The sequence below is a fragment of the Dipodomys merriami genome, unplaced genomic scaffold, assembly GCF_024711535.1.
Source record: "Dipodomys merriami isolate MVZ:Mamm:240054 unplaced genomic scaffold, mDipMer1.0.p SCAF_84, whole genome shotgun sequence".
In the NCBI taxonomy this organism is placed as follows: Eukaryota; Metazoa; Chordata; class Mammalia; order Rodentia; family Heteromyidae; genus Dipodomys; species Dipodomys merriami.
The window spans coordinates 5658765-5682065 of NW_027206446.1; the positions used below are offsets into that span (position 1 = coordinate 5658765).

Below are 23301 nucleotides of genomic sequence, written 5' to 3' on the forward strand. Positions count from 1 at the left end.
TGTCATATCATCTCAAAATGACTCCATGTTCTTGACCACATATATGGTGTGTGTGTGTGCGCACGCACAACTGAGGGAAGGTAGGTGGAAGGCACAGAAATATAGAAGATAGGGGCCCATCAACTGCACTGGACATAGATGAAAATGAGCTAAGCAACTCAAGGGCAGCAATGGGAGGGAGGGAATGAGAGGGAAAGAGGGAATAGCTTACACTAAGCAAAAGGAAAGAAATGTGCATATCACCTGAGGTGGAAGAAATAGTTGTCTTCTCAAAGCTTATAGAATTCACAAACATTATAGACCATGATCATGAAAATTTGTCTTGTGAAGTTTAAAATGTGCTTGTGACTTTAAGTGAAATTTGTGAAATGTATGTAATTAATCTCAATGAAAAATTATTTTTAAAAGGTTCACTGATATTTGACTTGGTTTGCGTTTGAACTATGACCCTCAGATCTCAGAATTCCTAAGTATCTAGGATTTTAGGAATCCTAGAATTTTTTGAGAGGAGTTTCTTGGAGATAATATTCTCAGATACATTCCTGCCTGGTTGGCTTCTAACTGACAGCCTCAGACTGCAGCCTCCTGAGTAGAATTACAGGCATGAGACACTAGTAGCAGATATATTTCTTTCCTGCTTTTTGTTTTGGATTTTTTGTGTGTGTGTACCTAGGTGGGCAGAAAGTAAATATTACTTATAGTAGTACATAGGAACATAATTGGCATTTTGAACACATATTTGATCAAATCTCAACCACAACAGCTTTAATTAATGAAAATTCTCATCCCCAAATATCTGGGAGAAGTAATAGTTTTCTGGCTTTAATGAGACGTTATTTCGAAGGAAATGAAGGATAGGGTGACAGAGTACAAACAGAAATGTAGTCATTACCTGAGTCATGAAACTGTAGTCCCTCTGTACATCACCTTAAGAAAAAAAATTAAAAATATAAAAGACTCACAGACTTCTTGCTAGACTGGCTTCTAACTTCCATCCTCTGATCTCAGCCTTTGACTAATAGATTGACCAACAGGATTGCAGGATCCCAGTGTGAAGCTTACTTTCTTTCTTTCTTTTCTTTTTTTTTGGTATGCATGGGTGGCCAGGAAGTGAATATTTCTAGTAGAGCAAATAAAGTATGGCCTGCATTCTTAAAGCAAGTTTAATCAAATCTCAACCACTGTGGTTGAACTACTGAGAATCCTTATCGCAAAGATGTGAGAGACATAGAAATGGTTCTCTAGCCCTCAGTGGAGGCCATTTGGTATTTGGTGTTGAAATTTCCCCCCTTATATTCCCCCAGAATATGATTTATGTATGTTTGATCTTGGTCTACTACCTGAGCCACAATTCCACTTCAGGGTTATTTGGAGTTTCAAGGGCTCTCCTGCCAGGCTGGCTTTGAACTGTGATCCTTAGTTTTCAGCCTTGCTGAGTAGGTAGGATTCTTGCCATGAACAATACTCTCATTCTTTAATGCCAAAAATGGTATCTTTCTACTCATGCTTTTCCATTCCATTACTGTGGGATAGTCCCACAATATAGACTTTTGTTTACAACCATTAAGACAAACAAGATAGTAACTGGGTGCAGGTGGCTCACATTTGTAATCCTACCTACTCAGGCTGAGATCTGAGGATCACGGTTCAAAGCCAGCTTGAGCAGGAAAGTCCATGAGACTCTTATCTCCAATAAACCACCAAAAAACCGGAAGTGATGCTGTGGCTCAAGTGGTAGAGTGCTTGCCTTGAGCTAAACAGCTGAGGGACAGTGCCCAGGCCCAGAGTTCAAGCCCCACAACTGCCAAAAATGAAAGAAGAAAAACAAGATTGTTGTCCAGATCACTCCAGGCTGAATTCACTCCAGACTCCTGATGTTGTGTGCACAAGACCTATGTAAACCCCCCGCCCCCAAGCACTCAGCAACTCCTGGATCTCCAGAGCTAAGGACTAAACCGCCTATCTCTTCCATGAACCCTGATGTTTGGAGGTTTTGCCCCCTGGAGAATGCATTTCTGTCCCTGCTTTCATTTCTGCTATTGAGAAGAGATTGCAGGAGAGAGCCACCATACAACATAGGCAGAGCAGAGAGGCCAGCAAGATCCTTTTCTGTGACCACACAAGAACCATCTGGTTCCAGCCTGTGATCGGTAGTTGTTCTGGTAATGACAGAAAGTGATACAGATCTGGACCTTCTGGGTTATCTCCATGTCTCTCAATGCCTGTGCCAAGCCAGCCCAAACCTTGGGCTACCTCTAAGGTAGCTCCCCAGAGGGGCAGGATAGAGTCCCCATCTCAAATGGCCCAGCCTGGCCATGTGGCTCAGGAGGCTCTGCAGGGCAGACAGAGATGGGGTTTCTGTCAAAACGGAAGAATCTGAGCTGGGAGCACTGGCTCAGGTTGGCAGGATGGCTGAGAGATGGGCATCAGTGATGGCACAGTCCAGGATTGCAAGGGTGCCAGCTGGCTACTTAATTCAGGATGGCTTGCAAAGGCTCAAGAACAAGTATGTTCATGTATAAACTCCTTAAACAGGTGCTTGAGCATTGGGACAGGAACCAAATGTTGGCTTCCTTTAGTGGACATGAACTCAGAGACAAGGTCTTCAACAGCTTCAGGCTCTTGAGGATGGAGGGCAAGTTTTCATCAGGGAAGATCATATCATACACATGAAGTTCCTGGAGATGTTGCAGGTGCTCCAGATATGCCCCAAATTTCCAGGAATATGAGAAATTCTTGGGACTAAATATGTTGAAGTAGCCACCTATCTTAGAGAAGTTAAGGATGCGGAGGTTCTTCATCTGCCCCAGGTAAAGGGTAAGTTTTCCCATAGTTTGTGGGTACCAAAATTCACTCACCCCTAGTTCCTGGATGGAGGTCTGCCTCACCACAAGCAGAGTCTGCTGGATTTCAGAGATGGAGCCACAGCGAATCTGGAGCTTCCTTAAGCACAACTAAACTCATTGTTTCCTCTTTCTGGCTGACACATGGGAGCACATAGGCATGCTGATCATCCTGGGTACCATCTTTGATGATCAGGATCATGGTGATCCTCAAGGGCTGTTCATCATTGCTCAACCACAACTCTCTGTGGGATTATCAATGAGGACCTCTCGAGACGAACTTTGGGCCAAGGAGAGATATCCCTGTGTCCAGATCTCTTGAGTACTTGCAGTTTCCACTGACTAGGAGGCTCCTTCTTGGCAAGTAGCAGATGGAGTCCATCCAGGACAGCATGGAAGGTTTCTAGATTTCTAGGAAGCATATACTTGGGCAAGGATCACAGGGCTCAATACCTTTGGGTGTATTACTACACAATGACACTTGTTGAGGTGGTTGATGGTGGCACATTACAGTAATCCTAGCTACTCAGGTGGCTGAGAACTGAGAATCAGGTTCCAACCCAGCCAGCCTGGGCAGAAACGTCCCCATGAGACTCTAATCCCCAATTAACCACTCAAAAACAAGAAGTGGTGCCGTGGCTCAAAGTGATAAAGAGCTAGCTTTGAGCAAAAAGAGCTCAGGGACACAGCCAGGTCCTTGAGTTCAAGTACAACAATGGAAAAAAACCAATGTGCTTATTGAAAGGAACTGCAAGAAATGGAATGTACCATTTGTAGTTCCCCACCCCCTTTCATTTATTCCCTTTTGTCACTTTTTTTATTCTGTACCCTTTGTCTTATTTATATTTTTCTGATTTGGGGAAGAGAAGAAGTGGAGAAACAGTGGGACAAAGGGTGTCCTGATTCATCAGTGATATTAATCACACACTCTGTTGGAAATGAACTTTACACCTTAGGGGTGATGAAAGTGGGAAGGGGGGATTGGAAGGGAATGTAGAAGAGGGTGACACTGTGTGAAAGGAAATGTACTTATTTTCCGAATCATGGAAATGTAATCCCTCTGTACATCACCTTCACAATAAAATTTTAAAATATTAAAAGAACGAGTCTCCCAGACTTTCCTGCTAGACTGGCATGGAACTGCCGTCCTCTTATCTCAGCCTGTTGAATAGTACAATTACAGGCAGGATCCACCAGATCTCAATGTGATCCTTCTTTTTATCTTTCTTTCTTTTAGAGTGACTGGATGATCAGGAAGTGAATATTTCTTATAGAAGAACAAATGAATTGTGGCCTGCATTTTCAAGGTGCCTTTCATGAAATCTGAACTGGTATTAGATATTGACATTTGTCATCCCAAGTATGTGAGAGAAGCAGGAAGAGTTCTCTTGCTTGCATGGAATGTCTTTTGGCATTTGGTTTTGAATTTCTTCCCTAGTTTTTCTACAAAATTTGTTTTATGTATGTTTGAGGTTGGTCATGGAATTTTTTTGAATTTTTCTTTTGTTACATTTTGATGTTCCACCTGTGGGGCTTGAACTCAGGGCCTGGGTACTGTCCCTGTGCTGTCCTGCTTAAAGCCAGCACTCTTACCTGAGCCACAGCCCCACTTCTGGCTTTTTTGGAGGTTCACCTCAGATGAGCATCTAGAGGCCTTTCCTGCCCTAGCTGGTTTTGAATTGTAATCCTCAGATCTCAGACTTGCTAAGTAGCTAGAATTTGGGGGTGGGGGGACGGATAATACTCTCATTCTATGGTGTCTTTCTACTTCCTATTTTCCTTTCTTTTACTTTAAAATAAATTGATTGACTCATTATACATTAAATAGTATAGAGTGCTGGGCTGCCCCAGGTTTAGAGGGTTTACACATAATCATTTAGGAAAACAAGATCATGTTCCAATTCTTTCCAAGCTGAATTTCTCCTGATTCCTGATGGTGTGTGCACAGAACACAAGCACCCATAAAAACTCAACAACACAGCCCAGCTTCTTTTGCAAATGTATAAAATGAACTGAACACAAAAGATTTCCCACCTAATTCCTCAAGACATTCCTACAGATGTCCCCCTGCCCTGAGCCTGCAAAGAACGTGAAAAGAACATCCAGCCCAACTTACAGCTTCCAACAAGATACCTGGAAATTCTATCTCTGCAGTTCTTTCCCTCCCTCTCTCCTTCCTTCACACCCAACTTTCCTTCACTCCATTCCTTCTTAGCTTTTCTCCTTCCCTCCCACCTTCCTTCCGTCCCTCCTGCCTGCATTCCCTCCTTCCCTTCACTCCCTTCCCTCTTACCTTCCTTTCTTCCTTCATTCCTTCCCTCCTTGATTCCTTCATACCTTTCTTCCTTCTTCCCTTCTTTCCTTACTTTGTCCTCTCTCCCTCAGTCACTGCCTTCTCTTCTGCCTGGCTGCCTTCTTCTCTTCCTTTCTTTTTTTATTGTGTGCTGAACTTGGACTTGCACTCAGGGCCTTGGGAGTATTCCAAGTTGCTTTATGTCAAGGCCAGTGCTCTACCAATTGAGCCACAACACTAATCACCCAATTGGTAAAAAGCTCTCACCGATTTTTGGCCCAGAATGGGTTTTAACTCTGACCCTCAGATCTCAAACTTTTTGAGTGCCTTCAATTCTAGGAATCCTAGAATATTTTGTGAGGAGTTTCTTGGAGACAGTACTCTCAAATATATTCCTGCTTGGCTGGCTTCTACCTGAAACCCTAAGATATCAGACTCCTGAATAGGATTACTATCATGAGATGCTAGAAACGAATGCATGTTTTCTTCTTTTTGTGTGTGTGCATGTGTGTGTGTGTGTGAGTGTGTGTGTGTGTGTGTGTGTGCACGCATGTACATGTGTGTTCCTCTGTGGGTATAAAGTGAATTTTATCTTAGAAGTGCAAAAGAACTGTGGTTTGCATTATGAAGGCACATTTGATCAAATCTCAACCAATACAGATTTATCTATTGAAAATTCTTATCCTCAAATATGTTGGAGAATTAGAAAGAGTTCTCTTGATTTATAGAATGTCATTTGGCATTTGATGTTCAATTTTTCCTCAAACTTAATCCCCAGAATTTGATCTATGATTGACCCATGTCATAAGTTTGTTTGTTTGTGCCAATGTTGGCACAGTGCTCAATGCCAGCACTCTACTAGTTGAGCCACAGTTCCACTTGTGGCTTTTTTGGAGATTCACTAGAGATGAGAATCTCAAGGACTTTCCTACCCAAGCTGGCTTTGAACTGTGATCCTCAGATCTCAGATGTCCTGAGCAGCTATGCTTCTAGGTGGAACCAATACACTCATTTTTTTGGTGCTGAGAAATGATATCTTTTTACTCATGTTTTTCTTTTCTTTTTATTTATGATTGATTGATACAGAAATTTATAGATAATAACGGATGTTCTCACAGCTTAGATTGGCCCACAGCAAGATCTTGTTTCAGTTCTTTCCAGGCCTAATATACTCCAAATTTCTGAGAATGTGTGTACAGGGCACATGGACCCAAAAGCACTCTTAAACTCCTGGGGCTTCAGAGTTATGTTTGACCTGAAAAACTAAGGACCAGATGCCCTGTGTCTTCCAACCACATTGAACTTTGGAGTTTGCTAGGCCTGGAGAATGCACTACTGTCCAGTCTTTCATTTCTGATGCTGAGAAGAAATTCCAGGAGAGATGGCCAAACTACACAGGCAGAGCAGAAAGCCCAGGAAGATCTTCCTCTGTGACCACCCAGGAACCATCAGGTGCCATGCTGTAGGACTGGCACTTGTTTCGGTGATGACAGAAACGTGTACAGATCTGGACCTTCTGGTTTGTCCCGATATCTCTTAATACCTGTGCCAAGCCAGCCCGAACATTGGCAAATCTCTCATGGTCAATGTACCTTTGCCTCCACTCTTGTGGGCGGTAGCTCTCCAGAGGGGCAGGATAGAGCCCTCGTCTCAAATGGCCCAGCCTGGCCATGTGGCTCAGGAGGTTCTGCAGGGTGGCTATGGAGATGTGATTTCCATAGAAACTGAAGAGGCTAAGCTGAGAGCATTGGCTCAGGATGGGCAAGATGGCTGAGAGCTGGGCGTCATTGATGGCACAGTCTTCCAGGGCCAGGGTCTCCAGGGTTCCCACCACTCTACCCAACAAGGCTTTCAGGGGCTCAGAACTGAATGACTCCATGGGCAATCTCCTCAGACGCAGGTGCTTGAGCTGCCTGGAGCAGGGACACTGGGACAGAAAGCTCAGGTCAGCTTCCTTCAGCAGACATGAACTCAGAGACAAGGTCTTCAAAGGCGGCAGGCTCCTGATGATGGCGGGTATATTTGCATTAAGCAAGATAATGTGATGCACATGAAGCTCCTGGAGATGCTGCAGCTGCCCTAGATGCTCCCCTATCATCCAGGGATACCATAAATTCTTGTGAGGGTGACTGTAGAAGTCGCCACCCATGTTGTAGAAGTTGAGAATGTGAAGGTTCTTCATTCGACCCAAGTAAGGAGCAAGTTCTTTCATAATTCCTGGATGCCCGAATTCACTCACCACAAGTTCCTGGATGGAGTCCAGCCTCACCACAAGCAGAGCCTTCTGGATTTCAGAGAAGGAGTCAGACAGAATCTGCAGCTTCCTGGAGTAGAGCTGTACTTGTTCTCTCCTCTCCCTAGCCCACTGGAGCAGGTAGGCTTGGAGAGTGTCCTGGGCGCCATCTTTGATGGTCAGGTCCATGGCTATGGTCAAGGGAGGCTTTTCAGTCATCCCTGAGCAGTGGCTCTCTCTTGGCTTGTCAGTGAGGACATCCGGACAAGATAGTCGGGCCATGGAGGGGTAGCCCTGTATCCAGATGTTGGGGTGCTCCTTCCGCAGGTCGAGGACTTGCAGTTTCCACTGACTGGGGCGCTCCTTCTTGGCCAGTAGCAGATGGAGCCCATTCAGGACAGCATTGAAGGTTTCCAGGTCTGGAGACTCTGCCAGGTCCCCCAGGGGGAGGCAGGAGAAGGGCCAGGCCTGCACCAGGGCCTTCAGCACCTCTGTGGGGCCTTGGGCATAGACCTCTATGAAGAGCGAAGGGAACAGCAGCAGAGGCAGATCTTCCAGGGCAGAGATGGCCAGGGCCTGGTTGCTCAGCAGACTCTGCATGGCTAGATGCTGGAGCGAGGGAGGGGCTCCAGTGCTCATCTTGATGGACCAGAATTGGACCAGGTGTGCAGGGCTCTCTGAATCACAGCAAGTTGAGGCACTGACTGCAGGATTCAGAACTCTGCTTCTGTTCTCCATCCCTAGGCATCTTTAAAGCCCAACCCCTTCCCCTCCCCATTCCATATCTGCCAATCAGAGAGCAGCTTCTGATGGGATTTCTGAGTCACACCCAGCACACCTTGGTTGGGTGTTTCACTTGAGATCAATTCAAACACTGGTTTAACCAAAAAATGATAGGATTAAAGGCCTGTCCCACACAGCCTAGCTTTTCTTTGAAATGTAAATCACAAGAAATGTACGCATTATCCTGCCCATGTAATTGTAACTCCTCTGTACAGTATGTTCACAAATAAAATAAAATAAAATTAAAAAAAAAGAAATGTAAATCACACTTTACCAAAATGACTTCCCACTCTTATACTTTAATCCCTTCAGACTTTCCCACAGATGTTGCACGGCCCTGAGCTACAAAGCATGCAAGGAGAGAAGTCACCCGAAGTTATAACACCCACAAGACATCAGGAAATTGTTCTCTGGATTTCTTTCCCTCTTCCTTCACTTCCTACCTTCCTTGCTTCCTTCCTCTTCTCTTTCCTTCCTCTCATGTTTCTTTTTGTACCCATTCTAGAACTTTAACTCTGAGCCTGGGTGTTGTTCCTTATCTTTTCTTTGTCAAATGTAGTGCTTTACCACTTGAGTCATAACAGTACTTCTCCCTTTTCTAAGCAGTTGATTGGAAACAATAGTCTTCTGGCAGAGAAATCCCTGTTTAACAGAGAACCATAGTATAAAAAGACAAGTCATGGCCCCCCAAAACATGGATAAATGGCAGAAATTACCAAACACTTCTCAATCCTAACTATTCATATTCATGGACTTTATCAATTAAATGACATAGATTGACTAGGTGGATCAGACAGCAAGACCCATTTATCTTCTGTTACCAACAGGCACACATTGCCCAAAGAATCAAACAGATTCTGAATGTGAAAGGCTGGAATAAAAATCTATCAAGCAGCCGGGCGCTGGTGGCTCACGCCTGTAATCCTAGCTACTCAGGAGGCTGAGATCTGAGGATCGCGGTTCAAAGCCAGCCCGGGCAGGAGAGACCATAAGACTCCTATCTCCAATAAACCACCAGAAAACCGGAAGTGGCACTGTAGCTCAAGTGGTACAGCACTCGCCTTGAGCTGAAGAGCTGAAGGACAGCGCCCAGGCCCAGAGTTCAAGCCCCATGACCCACCCCCCCCAAAAAAATCTATCAAGCAAAGAGCCCCATAAACGGGCCAGAACAACAAAACCAATGGCAGATAAAACAGACCTCAAATTAAAATTACTGAGAGGAGATCTTTCCTACAGGAGGACATAACAATTCTAAATATCTATACACCAAATGCCAGAGCATCCATTTTCATCAAACAGATACTACCTCCCCTAAAACACAGGACTGTCAAACAGCAAAACAACCAAAAAAAAAACAAACACAAACAAACAAGATTGAAGCTGGGCACCGGTGGCTCACACCTGTCATTCTTACTACTCAGGAGGCTGAGATCTGAGGATTGTGGTTCAAAGCCACTAGGGCAGGAAAGTCCATGAGACTCTGATCTCCAGTAAACCACTCAGAAAACCAGAAGTGGCACAGCGGCTCAAGTGGTAGAACGCTAGCCTTGAGCTGAAGAGCTGAGGGACCGTGCCCAGGCCCAGAGTTCAAGACCCATGATGCACACACACAAAAAAAGGGGGGAAAAAGATTGTATTCCAGTTCTTTCCAACTTGATTTGACTCCAAATTCCTGATGATATGTGAGCAGGACACATGTACCCCAAAAGTAGTCAGAAACTCCTAGGGCTCCAGAGCTATGATTGAACTGAAAAGTTCGGGACAAGACACCCTGTCTCTTCCAACCACACTGAATGTTTCGGTTTGGGTCCCTTAGAGAATGCTCTTGTGTCATAGCTTTCATTTCTGATTCTGAGAAGAGAGTCCAGGAGAGAGGCCCCCTCCTACACAGGCAGAGCAGAAAGACCTCCTCTGTGACCAGCCAGGAACATCAGGCCCCATGCTATAGAACTGGCACTTATTCTGGCAATGACAGAAATTGGTACAGATCTGGGCCTTCTGGGTTGTCCCACTGTCTCACCATGCCTGTGCCAAGCCAGCCTGAACCTGAGCTAAACTGTCAGGATCCATATTCCTCTCCAGAGAGGCAGTATAGGCCCAGCCTGGCTGTATGGCTCAAGAGGTACTGCAGGGTGGCCATGGAGATGGGGTTTCCATAGAAACTGAAGAAACTGAGTAGGAAGCACTGGCCCAGGGTGGGCGGGATGACAGAGAGCCTGTCATCAGTGATATAACAGTGCTCCAGAGCCAGGGTTTCCAGGGAGCCAGCTACTTGCTCCAGCAGGGCTCACAGGGGTTCAGGACTGAAGAAGTCCATGGGAAATTCCCTCAGATACAGGTGCTAGAGTTGGCTTGTGCAGGGACACTGAGACAGAGATGAAAGGTCAGCTTCCTCCAGTGGACATGAACTCAGAGACATGAACTCAAGCCTCAGGCTACTGAGGATGGCTGGCAGATTTCGATCAAAGATGACATCATACACATGAAACCCCTGGAGATGCTGCAGCTGCCACAGTACATGGCCTGAATTTGTACTAATATCACTAATTCATGGGACTGGAAGTGTAGAAGTTGTCACCAATCTTAAAGAAGTTGAGAAGGTGAAGATTCTTCATCTGGCCAAGGTAAGAAGCAAATTTTTCATGGATCCTGGATGCCAGAATTCAGTCACCACTAGTTCCTGGATGAAGTGAGCCTGACCACAAGCAGAGCCTTCTGGATTTCAGAGTTGGAGTCATACTATCTGCAGCCTCCTTGGGCACAGCTGAACTTGTTCTTGCCTCTCCATGGCCCACTGGAGCAGGTAGGCTTGGATATCATCTTGGGCACCATCTTTGATGGTCAGGTCCAGGGTGATCACCAAGATGCACCCTTCAGTCATCACTGTACAGCGACTAGCTATTGAGTTGTCAGTCCCTTAGCTTTCTTTCTCCCAATGCTAGTGATTTAAGATATGTGCAACAACTCCACTTTTAGGTTTTTGGTACTTCAGTGGAGATAAAGAGTTTCACAGACTTTTCTGCATGAATGGTGAAACTATAATCCCTCCATTCATCAACTTCACAGTAAAAAAATTAAAAAAAGTCTCACAGAATTTCCTGCCAGCCTGGTTGTGAACTGCCATCCTATGGTCTCAGCCTGTTGAGTAGTAGAGTTGAAAGCAGGAGTTACAGAATCCCAGTGTGAACCTGTGTGTGTGTGTGTGTGTGTGTGTGTGTGTGTGTGTGTGTGTGTGTGTGTGTGTGTGTGTGTGTGTGTGTGTGTGTGTGTGCAGAAGGTGAATATTACTTATAGAAGAGAAAATGAAGTGTGACTTGTATTCTAAGGGTGTCTTTGATCAAATCTGAACTGGCTTTGTACTGAGATTTGTCATTCCAAATATTTTGGTGAAGCAGAAAGAGTTTTCTTGCTTTCGTGGGATGTATTTGGCATTTGGTTTTGAATTTTTTTTCTGAACTTTTTCTCCAAAACTTTATCTATGTATGTTTGATGTTGGTCATGGGTTTTGTCCTGTTTATTTTATTATATATTATCTAGCTGTGGTGCTTGAACTCAGGTCCTGGGAGCTGTCTATTAGCTTTCCACGCCAAGCCAGGACTCTACTATTTGAGCCACAGCTCCACTTCTGGCTTTTATGGAGGTTCACCAGAGTTGAGAGCCTCAAGGACTTTCCTGTCAAACTGGCATTGAACTATTATCCTCAGAGATCAGACTTGAGGAGCTAGGTAGGATTCTAGGTGAGAATAATACTCTCATAATATGGTCTTATTTCCCATTCATTTCAAAATAAATTGACTGGCTCATTTATAAATTGGAGACAGTCAGGGATTGCCCTGGGATTTGGGTGTTTGCACACAGTTCTTTAGAAAAACAAGATTGTGTTCCTGTTCTTTCCAGGCTGAATTCACTCTAGATTTCTGATGGTATATGCACAGGACACATGTACCCCCAAAGCCTCATTGACACTGCCTGGCTTCTCTTTCAAATGTATAACAAACTGAATATAAAAGTTCTCCCACCCATGTACCCTAAATCTTCAATTTCTACAGATGTCCCACTGCCCTGAGCCTACAAAGGACCCTAGAAGAGCAGCCAGTCCAACTTACAGCATCCAACAGCATCTATCTCTGCCTCCCTCCCTCCTATTCTCCCTCTTTCTTTCTTTCCCTCTTTCCTTCCTTCATTCCCTCCCTCCTTCCTTTCTGCCTTCCTGCCTTCCTCCCTCCTTCCCTTTCTCCCTCCCTCCTTCCCTTCTCTCCTTTCTAGCTGCATTCTTCATATCCTTTCTTCCCTCCTCTCTTTTTTATTTTGTACAGAACTGTGACTTGAACTCAGGGTCCTGGGCTGTACCTGAAATGCTTTATATCAAGCCAGGGCTCTACCACTTGAGTCACAACATGCATTACTGAATTTAAAAAACTCACCAATTTTTGGCCCAGTTTGGGTTTGAACTGAGACCACCAGATCATAGACTTCTTGAATACCTAGGATTCTAGGAATTCTGGAATTTTTGTGAGAAGTTGGCTGGCTTCTAACTGAGATCCTTAGATATCAGACTCCTGAATAGAGTAAGAGGCATGAGACACTAGACCTTGGAGTACCTTTTTGTTCTGTTTGTTTTGGATTTCTTTGGTGTGCCTGTGTGGGCACAAAGTGAATATTTCTTATAGAAGAGCAAAGGAACTGTGGTTTACATTTGAAGACACATTTGATACAAAAAATTCTCACCCCCAAATATGTTGGAGAAGTAGAAACTTCTCTTGGATTTCATGGATGTCATTTGGAATTTGATGTTTAATTTTCCCTCAGACCTTTTCCCCAGAAATTGGTCTATGTGTGACTGACCTTGGTCATAGGTGGGTATGTTTGTTTGTGCCAATTCTGGCACGTAGGTGCTGTCCCTAATTTTTGTGCTCAATGTCAGCACTCTACTACTTAAGCCAGAGCTCCATTTCTGGGTTATTTGAAGGTTTGCTAGAGTTGAGAGTCTCAAGGACTTTCCTGCCCACGGTAGCTTTGAACTGTGATCCACAGATCTCAGACTTGCTGAGTAACTAGGAATCTAGCCACAAACAATACTCTCATTCTATGGTGCCGCAAAAAGATCTCTTTCTACTCATGCTTTTCCATTCTTTTTATTTGTGATTGATTGATACAGTAAATTATAGATAGTAAGAGATTGTCACATGATACGAGTTTGCTTACAACCATTAAGAAAAACAAGAGTATATTCCAGTTCTTTCTAGGCTGAATTGACTTCAGATTCCTGATGGTGTGTGCACAGAACACACTCAGAATCCTGGAACTGCAGAGCTATGATTTTTCCACCCACACAGAACTTTGGAAAGTGTGCCCCGTGGGAGAATGCATTTCTGCCCCGGCTTTCATTTCTGAGGTTGAAAAGCTTGTAGGAGAGAGTGGCGCCTTACTACACAGGCAGAGCAGAAAGGCCAGTAAGGTCCTCTTCTGTGACCACCCAGGTACCATCAAGAGTCAGACTATACAGTTGGCACGTGTTATGGCGATGACAGAAACTGGTACAGATCTGGACCTTCTGATTTGTTCCCACATCTCTCAATGTCTGCACCAAGGTAGCCCCAACCTCAGCAAATCTCCCAGGGTTGAAGTTCTCTAGATACCAATCTTCAGGGTGGTAGCACTCTAGAGGGGCAGGATAGAGCCCCCTTCTCAAATGACCCAGCCTGGCCATGTGGCTCAGGAGGTTCTGTAGGGTGGCCATGAAAATACAGTTTCCATAGAAACTGAAGAAGCGGAGCTGGGAGCATTGGCTCAGGGTGGGCAGGATGGCCGAGAGCTGGGCATCAGTGATGTAACACTCCTCCAAGGCCAGGGTCTCCAGGGTGCAGGCTACATGCTCCAGGAAGGCTCTCAGGGGCTCAGCATGTTTCATTGGCAAAGTCCTCAAATGCAAGTGCTTGAGCTGCCTGGTGCAGGCATACTGGGACAAAAACCTCAGGTCGGTTTCCGGCAGTGCACATGAGCTCAGAGACAACATCTTCAGAGGCGGCAGGCTCCTGAGGATGGTGGGCATAGTTGCAATAAACAAAATGTTGTGCACATGAAGCTCTTGGAGATGCTATAGACGCCCCAGATACCCCCCGATTATCCAGGGATATTGGGAATTTTCGTGGGAGCGAGGGATGTCAGTCCACATGCTGGAGCACTTGAGGATGAGAAGGTTCTTCATATGGCCCAGGTAAAGAGTAAATATTCTCAAGGTTCCTGGAAGCCAAAATTCACTCACCACCAGTTCTTGGATGGAGTCCAGCCTCACCACACCCAGAGCCTTCTGGATTTTAGACACGGAGCCAGACAGAATCCGCAGCTTTCTTGAGCACAGCTGGACTCGTTCTTTCCTCTTCCTGGCCCACTGGAGCAGGTGGGCTTGGAGAGCATTCTGGGTGCCATCTTTGATGGTGAGATCCCTGATGACCATCAAGGGCTGCTCTTCAATCATCAATGAACCACAGCTCTCTGTTGGCCTGTCAGTCAGGACATCTGGATAAGAGATTTGGGCCATTGAATGGTAACCCTGTATCCAGATGTTTGGGTGATCATTCCGCAGGTCAAGTACTTGCAGTTTCCACCGACTGGGGCGCTCCCTCTTGGCAAGTAGCAGATCAATTCCATCCAGGACAGCCTTGAAGGTTTCCAGGTCTGGTGACTCTACCAGGTCCCCTAGGGGGAGGCAGGGCAAGGGCCAGGCCTGCACCATGGCTTTCAGCATCTCCGTGTAGCCCTGTTTATAGATCTCCATGAAGAGCAAAGGGAACAGCACCGCCGGCAGGTCGTCCAAGGCAGAGATGGACAGGGACTGGTTGCTCAGCAGACTCTGTATGGCCAGATGTTGGAGCGAGGGTGGGGTTCTCATGCTCATCTTGATGGATCAGATGTGGACCATGTATGAAAGGCTCTCAAAATCCCAGCAGGGCCAGGCACTCCAGGATTCTCCTTTTGTTCTTTGATCCCTGGGCATTTTTATAGCCCAACCCCACCCTCACCTTTGCATTTCTACCAATGAGAGGGCAGCTTCTGATGGGATTTCTGAGACACACCCAGTACACCTTGGTTGGGTGTTGCCCTTGAAATTATTTCAAACAGTGAACCAAAAAGTGATAGGATTAAAGTCCTGACCCACACAGGACAGGATCTCTTTGAAATATAAAACACACTGGAGCAAAAAGAATCACCACCCTTGTACCTTCATCTTTCCAGACATTCCCACAGGCATTCTGCTGCCTTGAGACTGCAAAGAGTCCAAGCCGAGCACACAGCCCAACTTTGTAGCATCTACAACTAATTCAGTAAATTTAGTTTCTGTACTTTTTCTCTTCCTTCTTTCATTTCTTTCTTTCTTTCTTCCTTCCTCCCCTGCCTTCCTTTCTCCTCTTCCTTTCTTCCTTCCTTCCTGCCTCCCTCCCTCCCTCCCTCCCTTCCTTCCATCCTCCTTTCTTTTTTGGTGCTGGTCCTAGAAAGTTACCTATGAATCTGATCACTGTCCCTTAACTTCATAATGTCAGTGATAATATTCTACCAAAGAGCCACAACAGTATCTGACTTTTTCTGAGGGGTTTATTGGAGATAAGGATCTTGATATTAGAATAGAAATGGCTGTTTACCAGGGAACCAAATACAAGTTTTGAGATATGACAAGGCGCAGGCCCTAAGAAGGTGGATAACATGGCAGGAATTACCAAATTCTTGTCACTCCTAATTATCAATATTCATGGACTTCACCTTGCTCACAAAAAACAAACATATCCTGAAAGTAAAAGGCTGGGATAAAATCTTCCAAGGAAATGGCCCCCATAAACAGGCAAAGTTGCAATTCTAATATCAGATAAAATAGATTTCAAATTAAAATTAGCAAGAACAGGTAAAGAAGGTCACTACATACAATTTAAGGGATCTCCCCTTCAGGAGGATTTTACAATTCTAAATACATATTCACCAAACAACAGAGCACCCCAATTTATCCAAGAAACACTACTTTCCTTCAAATCTCACATAGATCCAAAGACATTAATTGTTGGGGACCTAAACACAGCACTATCCCCCCTGGATAGATCAACCAAGCAAAAACTCAACAGAAAAACCTTGGATCTAAACATCTGCATAGATGAACTAGAATTAACAGATATTTACCTAATATTTCACCCAGCAGCATCAGATTATCTTCTTCTCAGTAGCACATGGAACATTCTCCAAAATAGACCACAATCTAGGCCACAAAGCAAATCTGTCCAAATTCAGAAACATTGAAGTTATGCCCTGCATTCTCTTAGACCACAAGGGAATAAAATTATAAAACACCAAAAGCCATCAAAGAAAGTCCTGTAACACATGGAGAATCAACAAGACACGAGTGGGTCATGGAAGAGATTAGAAAGGAAATTCAAATGTTCATGATATTCAACAAAAAGAAATACATAAATCACCAGCTCCTCTGGAACAAAGTAAAGGCAGTACTCAGAGGCACGTTTATAGCCCTGAGTTCATACATCAACAAATTGGAGAGATCTGAAACCAACAATTTAATGAGATATCTGAACCTCCTTGAAAAAGAGCAGCAAGATAAACCCCAATCCGGTAGACAGAAAGAAATAATTAAAATTAAATCAGAATTAAATGAATTAGAATCCAAACAAAACATAGCAAGAATAAAACAAAGAGTTGGTTCTTTGAAAAAATTAACAAAATTGACAGATCCTTAGCAAATCTTAGAGAGAGAGAGAGAGAGAGAGAGAGAGAGAGAGAGAGAGAGAGAGAGAGAGAGAGAGAGAGAGAGAGAGAGAGAGAGAGAGAGAGAGAGAGAGAGAGAACACCCAAATAAACAAACCCAGAGATGAGAATGGAAACATCACTACAGAAGCAATCAAGATCTAGAACATTATAAGGGAATACTTCTCAAATCTTTATGCTAAGAAGTTTGAGAATCTGGAAGAAATGGATGATTTTCTAGCAAATATCTACATGCTGAAACTAAACCAAGATGAGTTAAACCAACTTAACAGACCCATATCAAACATCAAAATAGAAACAGCAGTAAGAGACCTCCCACCCAAGAAAAGCCCAGGATGAATGGATTTACAGATGAACTGCAAGACCTTCAAAGCAGAACTTACACCAATACTCCTCCAACTCTTCAATGAAATTGAAAGTGAAAGTTCACTACCAAACTCTTTCGATGAAGCCATTGTAACCCTCATCCCCAAACCAGGCAGGAACTCATCAAAGAGCACTATAGAGTCTTTTCTTTGAAGAACATCGATGCAAAACTTCTCAACAAAATTTCGGTCACTTGACTTCAACAACTCATCAAAAAATCATACACCACGATCAAACAGGATTCATTTTAGGGATGCAAAGTTTGTTTAATATGTGCCAATTTATCACACCAACAAGAGCAAGGATAAGAACCACATGATTATCTCAATAGATGCTTCTGCATTTGACAAGATCCAACACCCCTTTATGATGAAGGCTCTGGAAAAACGAATCCATGGAACATGCCTCAATACAATGAAAGCTGTATATGACAAACCTACAGCGTTATACTTAATGGTGAAAAGCTAAAGCCATTTCCTCTAAACTCAGGAATGAGACAAAGATGTCCACTCTCTCCGCTTTTCTTCAGTTTAGTATTAGAATGCCTAGCTACAGCAATAAGACAGCATGCATAAAGGGGATTAAAACAGGAAAAGATGAAGTAAAACTTTCCTCTTTGCAAATGACATCATCTTGTCTTTAAAGAATCCCATAACATGAGGCTGGGAAGGTGGCTCAGTGGTAGAGCACTTGCCTTGCATGCCTGAGGCCCTGGGTTCGATTCCTCAGCACCACATAAGCAAAAAGAAAAAAGCCGGAAGTGGGGCTGTGGCTCAAGTGGTAGAGCGCTAGCCTTGAGCTGAAGAGCTGAGGGACAGTGCCCAGGCCCAGAGTTCAGGCCCCACAACCAGACCCCCCCCAAAAAAAAAGAATCCCATAACTACACTCCCAATTTACTGAAGCTGACTTGAAACTTTGGAAAAATAGCAGGATATAAAATTAACCCTCAAAAACCAATGGGTTTCTTCAGAAAATGGTGCTGGCAAAATTGGTTAATTGCCTGTGAAAAAAAAAAACAAAAAACTAAAGCTAGCTACTTATATATAATCTTTTTTTGGGGGGGTGGAGGTCTGGTCGTGGGGCACCACTCCATCTAGTCCCCTGAACGTCTTCAGGCACTGTCTGTCCCTGGCTGCCCTGGAATCCAGCTCTTTTCTCTGCCCTTCACCAGCTCTCTTTATTTGGCATATGGGGATGAATGGCCAGAAATAATGTAAGACACTCCAGGACTGGGCCTGGGGTCTAGCAACCTGCTTACAGAAACTCAGGAATAAAAACGGAGACCTACAATGAATAATCCTGAAATTACACAATGCATTATTGCATCTATCTATCTATCTATCTATCTATCTATCTATCTATCTATCTATCTATCTATCTATCTATCTATCTATCTATCTATCTGTCTATCTGTCTGTCTGTCTGTCTGTCTGTCGTCTGTCTGTCTGTCTGTCTGTCTATCTATCTATCTATCTATCTATCTATCTATCTATCTATCTATCTATCTATCAATCAATCTATCTATCTATTACCTATCTATAGACCTATTGATCATGCAAATAGAGGAGTTTGAACTCAGTCTCACACTCATGCTCATTTTTTTTTGCTCACATAGGTGCTCTACCACTTGATCCACACATTCACTTCCAAATTTTGCTGGTTCACTGGAGTTAAAAGTGTATGGGATCCTAAGATCCCAGCCACCCAAGTAGCCAGCACTATAGGCATGAGCCTTGTGTGCTAATATTACAACATCTAAGCCACACACTAAGGCAGCCTCTGTCCAGAGGAGGGGCAGAGCAGGGCCAAGGGAATCAAATGGGGTTTTGACACTGGTCCCCAGAAGTTGGGGAAAGATTTCAAATGTTCACACAAATGTGCTGTGGGTCTCTCAGGTCCTCGATGAAAGATCTAGGAGAGAGAATGTTGCTGAAGCATGAGGTAGGATCAGTGGGGTGGGCTGCAGAAATGAGGTCCAAGTATTTAGGGGTACAGCAGAGGTATGCACTGCTTCTCTTTCCCCTGGTATGAGAGAAAAGGCTTCTAGAATAGGAAGCTGGTCAAGGAAATGTTTCAACTTGAGCTGCCACAGGCTCTCCTCCAATGTGCACCCCAGGTTTGCTGGCAGCTCCAGCCTCCTGCTGTACTCAGGGAAGAGGACCGGCCCTGGGTTGCTCTCTATGCTTCCTACAGAAACAGCTGTTATGGAGAAATGATTTGCCCACACAGCAATCACTTGTACATCTGTTTTCCTAGGCAGATTGTGTGTGTAGTATGGGGTGTGTGTGTGTGTGTGTGTGTGTGTGTGTGTGTGTGTGTGTGTGTGTGTGTGTGTGTGTGTCTGTGTGTGTGTGTGTGTCTGTGTGTGTGTGTGTGTGTGTGTCTGTCTGTCTGTCTGTCTGGGTGTCTGGGTGTGCTCATATTGGGGCTGAACTCAGGGCCTAGTCACTGGACCTGAGCTTTGTTGCTCAAGCTTAATTCTTCTAGTTTAGCCACAGCTCCACTTCTGGAATTATGTTGGTACATTGGAGATAAAAATCTCAGGATTTAAAGACCAAGGTGGCTTCTACCTCTGATCCTCAGATCTCAGCCTCAAGAATAGCTAGAATCTGAGTCATCATATTTTTTTGCAATCATTATTATAAAGTTGATGGACAGAGATTTGACAATGAAATAAATCAGCTCATGAGAACATTTCTTTTTTAGACAATGACCACTCTTGGACTCTTGGCATTGATTCTCATTTGATCTGTCAATCACCCCTCATCCAACATGAGACATGCCATCAGTCAATGAAGATATGCCATCCTAGCAATGAGGAGAAGAGACCTCCTAGACCCACCAAGACAGAGCTAGTCCTGGTGACGAGGGTCTACCAGAGGCCCTAGGCAAAAACATCCTAAATAGAGTCACTCTGTGCTTGCCCTTTCAAAATTCACGAGTCAGGAGGTTAAAAGAAAATAGATCATAAGTATGCCTATTTAATACTCATCCCTATCTTGTAAGTGGACAGGAACTTACATTCTTGATCATGATGCCTGCTATTTCTATTTACGGTGTTTTTCCATCCATACTCTGTAGTTCAAATGTCTGTAATCGAGGCATTTTTGCCCATTTACAGGAATGATGCAGGACTCCCACCAGGCCCTTAACCACTCCAATCCCCCTAGCTTCTAAATTTTTATTCTTAACTAGTCTATTGTGCTGTCCTATGTGCGGTTGCCAGACCTTAATCAGTCACATGTATTCAGGGACATGATCCACCAGCTCCAGGATCATCTGGCTTACAAGAGAGACAAGTACCCATGACATCCAACATCTTTCCTTTCCACTGTGAATTAATGGTTGCCCTTTTATCTGTCTTTGTGTGCCTTCTGATAATGTTTTGTCTTATTGTTCAGTTGCTACCTTATAAGATGTCTTTCAGATTTCAACCAAGGATATATACATGCATTCACCACCTCGGAATGGTTACTGTTACTTTCTCCTGGACCAGATGAAATCCTGCCTTCTACCCCTAAAGTCCACTCTGCTTGACAAAAGGAAGTAGCTATAGATAGTCAACGCCCCTTTGTAACTATAAAAAGGTTGGAATGTTAAGTCTGCTCAGGGAGAATGGACCCTTCTCTTTTCTCTTCTCCAGGGGATACCATAAGAAGATGCCCAAATGTTTGTTCTCCCCGAAGAACAGCACATGGATCTGCTGAGAAGCCCCTGGCCCAACACCTTAAACCCACGTAAATGGGAACATAGGGAGGCCCCCATGTCACTAGGTCACTTGCAGCAAACCCTCCTTCCCTCCCTAAGTTGGCTTCCTGCACAACCACATATCTTGCAAGCTGCAAGAGGGGCTCTCCCAAATGAACTCTTTCTACCTGAACCACGAGGCAGTCTCCTCTCAGAAACCTGTACACTTTGGTGCTGAAAAATGATAACCTTCTTATTCTTTATTCTTTTGGAAATGACTTTATTGATTCATTGATACAGTAAATTGTGGACAGTCAGGGACTGCCCCAGGCCTGGGGGGATTTCCTCACAATCATTTAGCCAAACAAGATCATGGTCAAGTTCCTTCCAGGCTGAATTCACTCCAGATTCCTGAGGATGTGTACCCATGTAGACCAAAAGTGCTCAGCATCTCCGGGAGTAACATAGCTACGATTGAAAAGAAAAGCTCAGAAACAGGTCTCTCTCTTCCACCCACACTGACTTATTGGGGTCTATGCCCCCCTGGAGAGTGCTTTTACACCAAAGCCTTCATTTCTTTTTTATTTTTATTTTGCCAGTCTTGGGAGTTGGTCTGAGGACAAGGGCACTATCCATGAGCTACTTTTGCTCAAGGCTAGTACTCTGCAACTTGAAAAACAGCATCACTTCTTGCTTTTTCTGAGTGGGACTGAGGAAATGAACTCAGGGCTTCATGCATACTAGGCAAGCACTCTACCACTAAGACCCAATTCCAGACTCCAACTTTCATTTCTGAGTGCTCAGAAGAGAGCCCAGGAGGGACGCACCTGACTACAGAGGCAGAGCAGAAAGGCCAGGAAGACGCTCCATGGTGACCACCCAGTTGCCTTCGGGCCCCAGGGTATAGAATTGGCATGTTTTGTGACGATGAGAGAAATTGGTACAGATCTGGACCTTCTGAGTAGTCCCCATGTCTCTCAATGCCTGTGCCAACTTAGCCTGAACCTGGGCAAATCTCTGAGAGTCAAAGTTCCCAACCCTACAGCCTTGAGGGGGGTAGCTCTCCAGAGGGGCAGGGTAGAGCCCTCGTCTCAAATGAGGCAGCCTGGCCGTGTGGCTCAGAAGGCTCTGCACGGCAGACATGGAGATGTGGTTTCCATAGAAACTGAAGACGCGGAGCTGGGAGCACTGGATCAGGGCAGGCAGCATGCCCAAGAGCTGGGGATCCGTGATGGCACAGTCCTCCAGGGCCAGGGTCTCCAGGGTGCCGGCCGCCTGCTCCAGTAGAGCTCTCAGGGGCTCAGGACTGAAGTTGTCCAGGGGCAAACTCCTCAGACGCAGGTGCTTGAGCTGCCTGGAGCAGGGACACTGGGACAGGAACCACAAGTCAGCCTCCTTCAGTGGACACGAACTCAGAGACAAGGTCTTCAAAAGGGTGAAGTTCCTGAGGATGGTGGGCAGCTGTCCATAAAGGAAGAAGACTTTGTGCACATACAGCTCCTGCAGATGCTGCAGCTGTCCCAGATGTACAGCGTATTTGCAGGAATATGAGAAATTCTTGTGTCTGGAAGTGTTGAAGTTGGCACTCATCCTGGAGAATTTGAGGATGCGAAGGTTCTTCATCTGGCTCAGGTAAGGAGCAAATTTTTTCATGGTTTCTCGATGCCAGAATTTATTTACCTTTAGCTCCTGGATGGAGTCCAGCTGCACTGCAAGGAGAGCCTTCTGGATTATGTAGATGGAATTGGAATGAATCTGCAGCTTCCTCGAGCACAGTTGGACTCTTTCTTGCTTCTCCCTGGCCCACTGGAGCAGGTAGGCTTGGAGAGCATTCTGGGAGCCATCTTTGATGGTCAGGTTCTTGTGTATAATCAAGGGCTGCTCTTCAGTTTTCAACAAACTACTGCTCTCTGTTGGCCTGTTAGTCAGGACATCTGGATAAGAGATTCGGGCCATTGAAGGGTAGCCCTGTATCCAGATGTTGGGGTGATCATTCCGCAGGTCGAGGACTTGCAGTTTCCACCGACTGGGGCGCTCCTTCTTGGCAAGTAGCAGATCAAGCCCATCCAGGACAGTGTTGAAGGTTTCCAGGTCTGGAGACTCTTCCAGGTCCCCCAGGGGGAGGCAGAAGAAGGGCCAGGCCTGCACCAGGGCCTTCAGCATCTCTGTTTGGGCCCTGGCATAGACCTCCTCGAACAGCGAAGGGAACAGCAACACCGGTAGATCCTCCAGGGCAGCGATGGCCAGAGCCTGGTTGCTCAGCAGACTCTGCATGGCCAGATGCTGGAGCGAGGGTGGGGTCCTGCGGCTCATCTTCATGGATGGGATGTGCA

General features: G+C 45.0%; 2 protein-coding genes across 2 annotated transcripts; both read right to left on the reverse strand.

The window, feature by feature from the left end:
• Positions 1–6526: 6526 nt before the first annotated feature.
• Positions 6527–8008, reverse strand: LOC138820078 (PRAME family member 8-like). The gene has a single exon (XM_070011723.1). The coding sequence runs from the start codon at positions 8006–8008 to the stop codon at positions 6527–6529; it is 1482 nt and encodes a 493-aa protein (XP_069867824.1).
• A 13791-nt stretch (positions 8009–21799) lies between these two features.
• On the reverse strand, positions 21800–23287 carry LOC138820079 (PRAME family member 12-like). Its single transcript, XM_070011724.1, has one exon. The coding sequence runs from the start codon at positions 23285–23287 to the stop codon at positions 21800–21802; it is 1488 nt and encodes a 495-aa protein (XP_069867825.1).
• Positions 23288–23301: the final 14 nt, after the last annotated feature.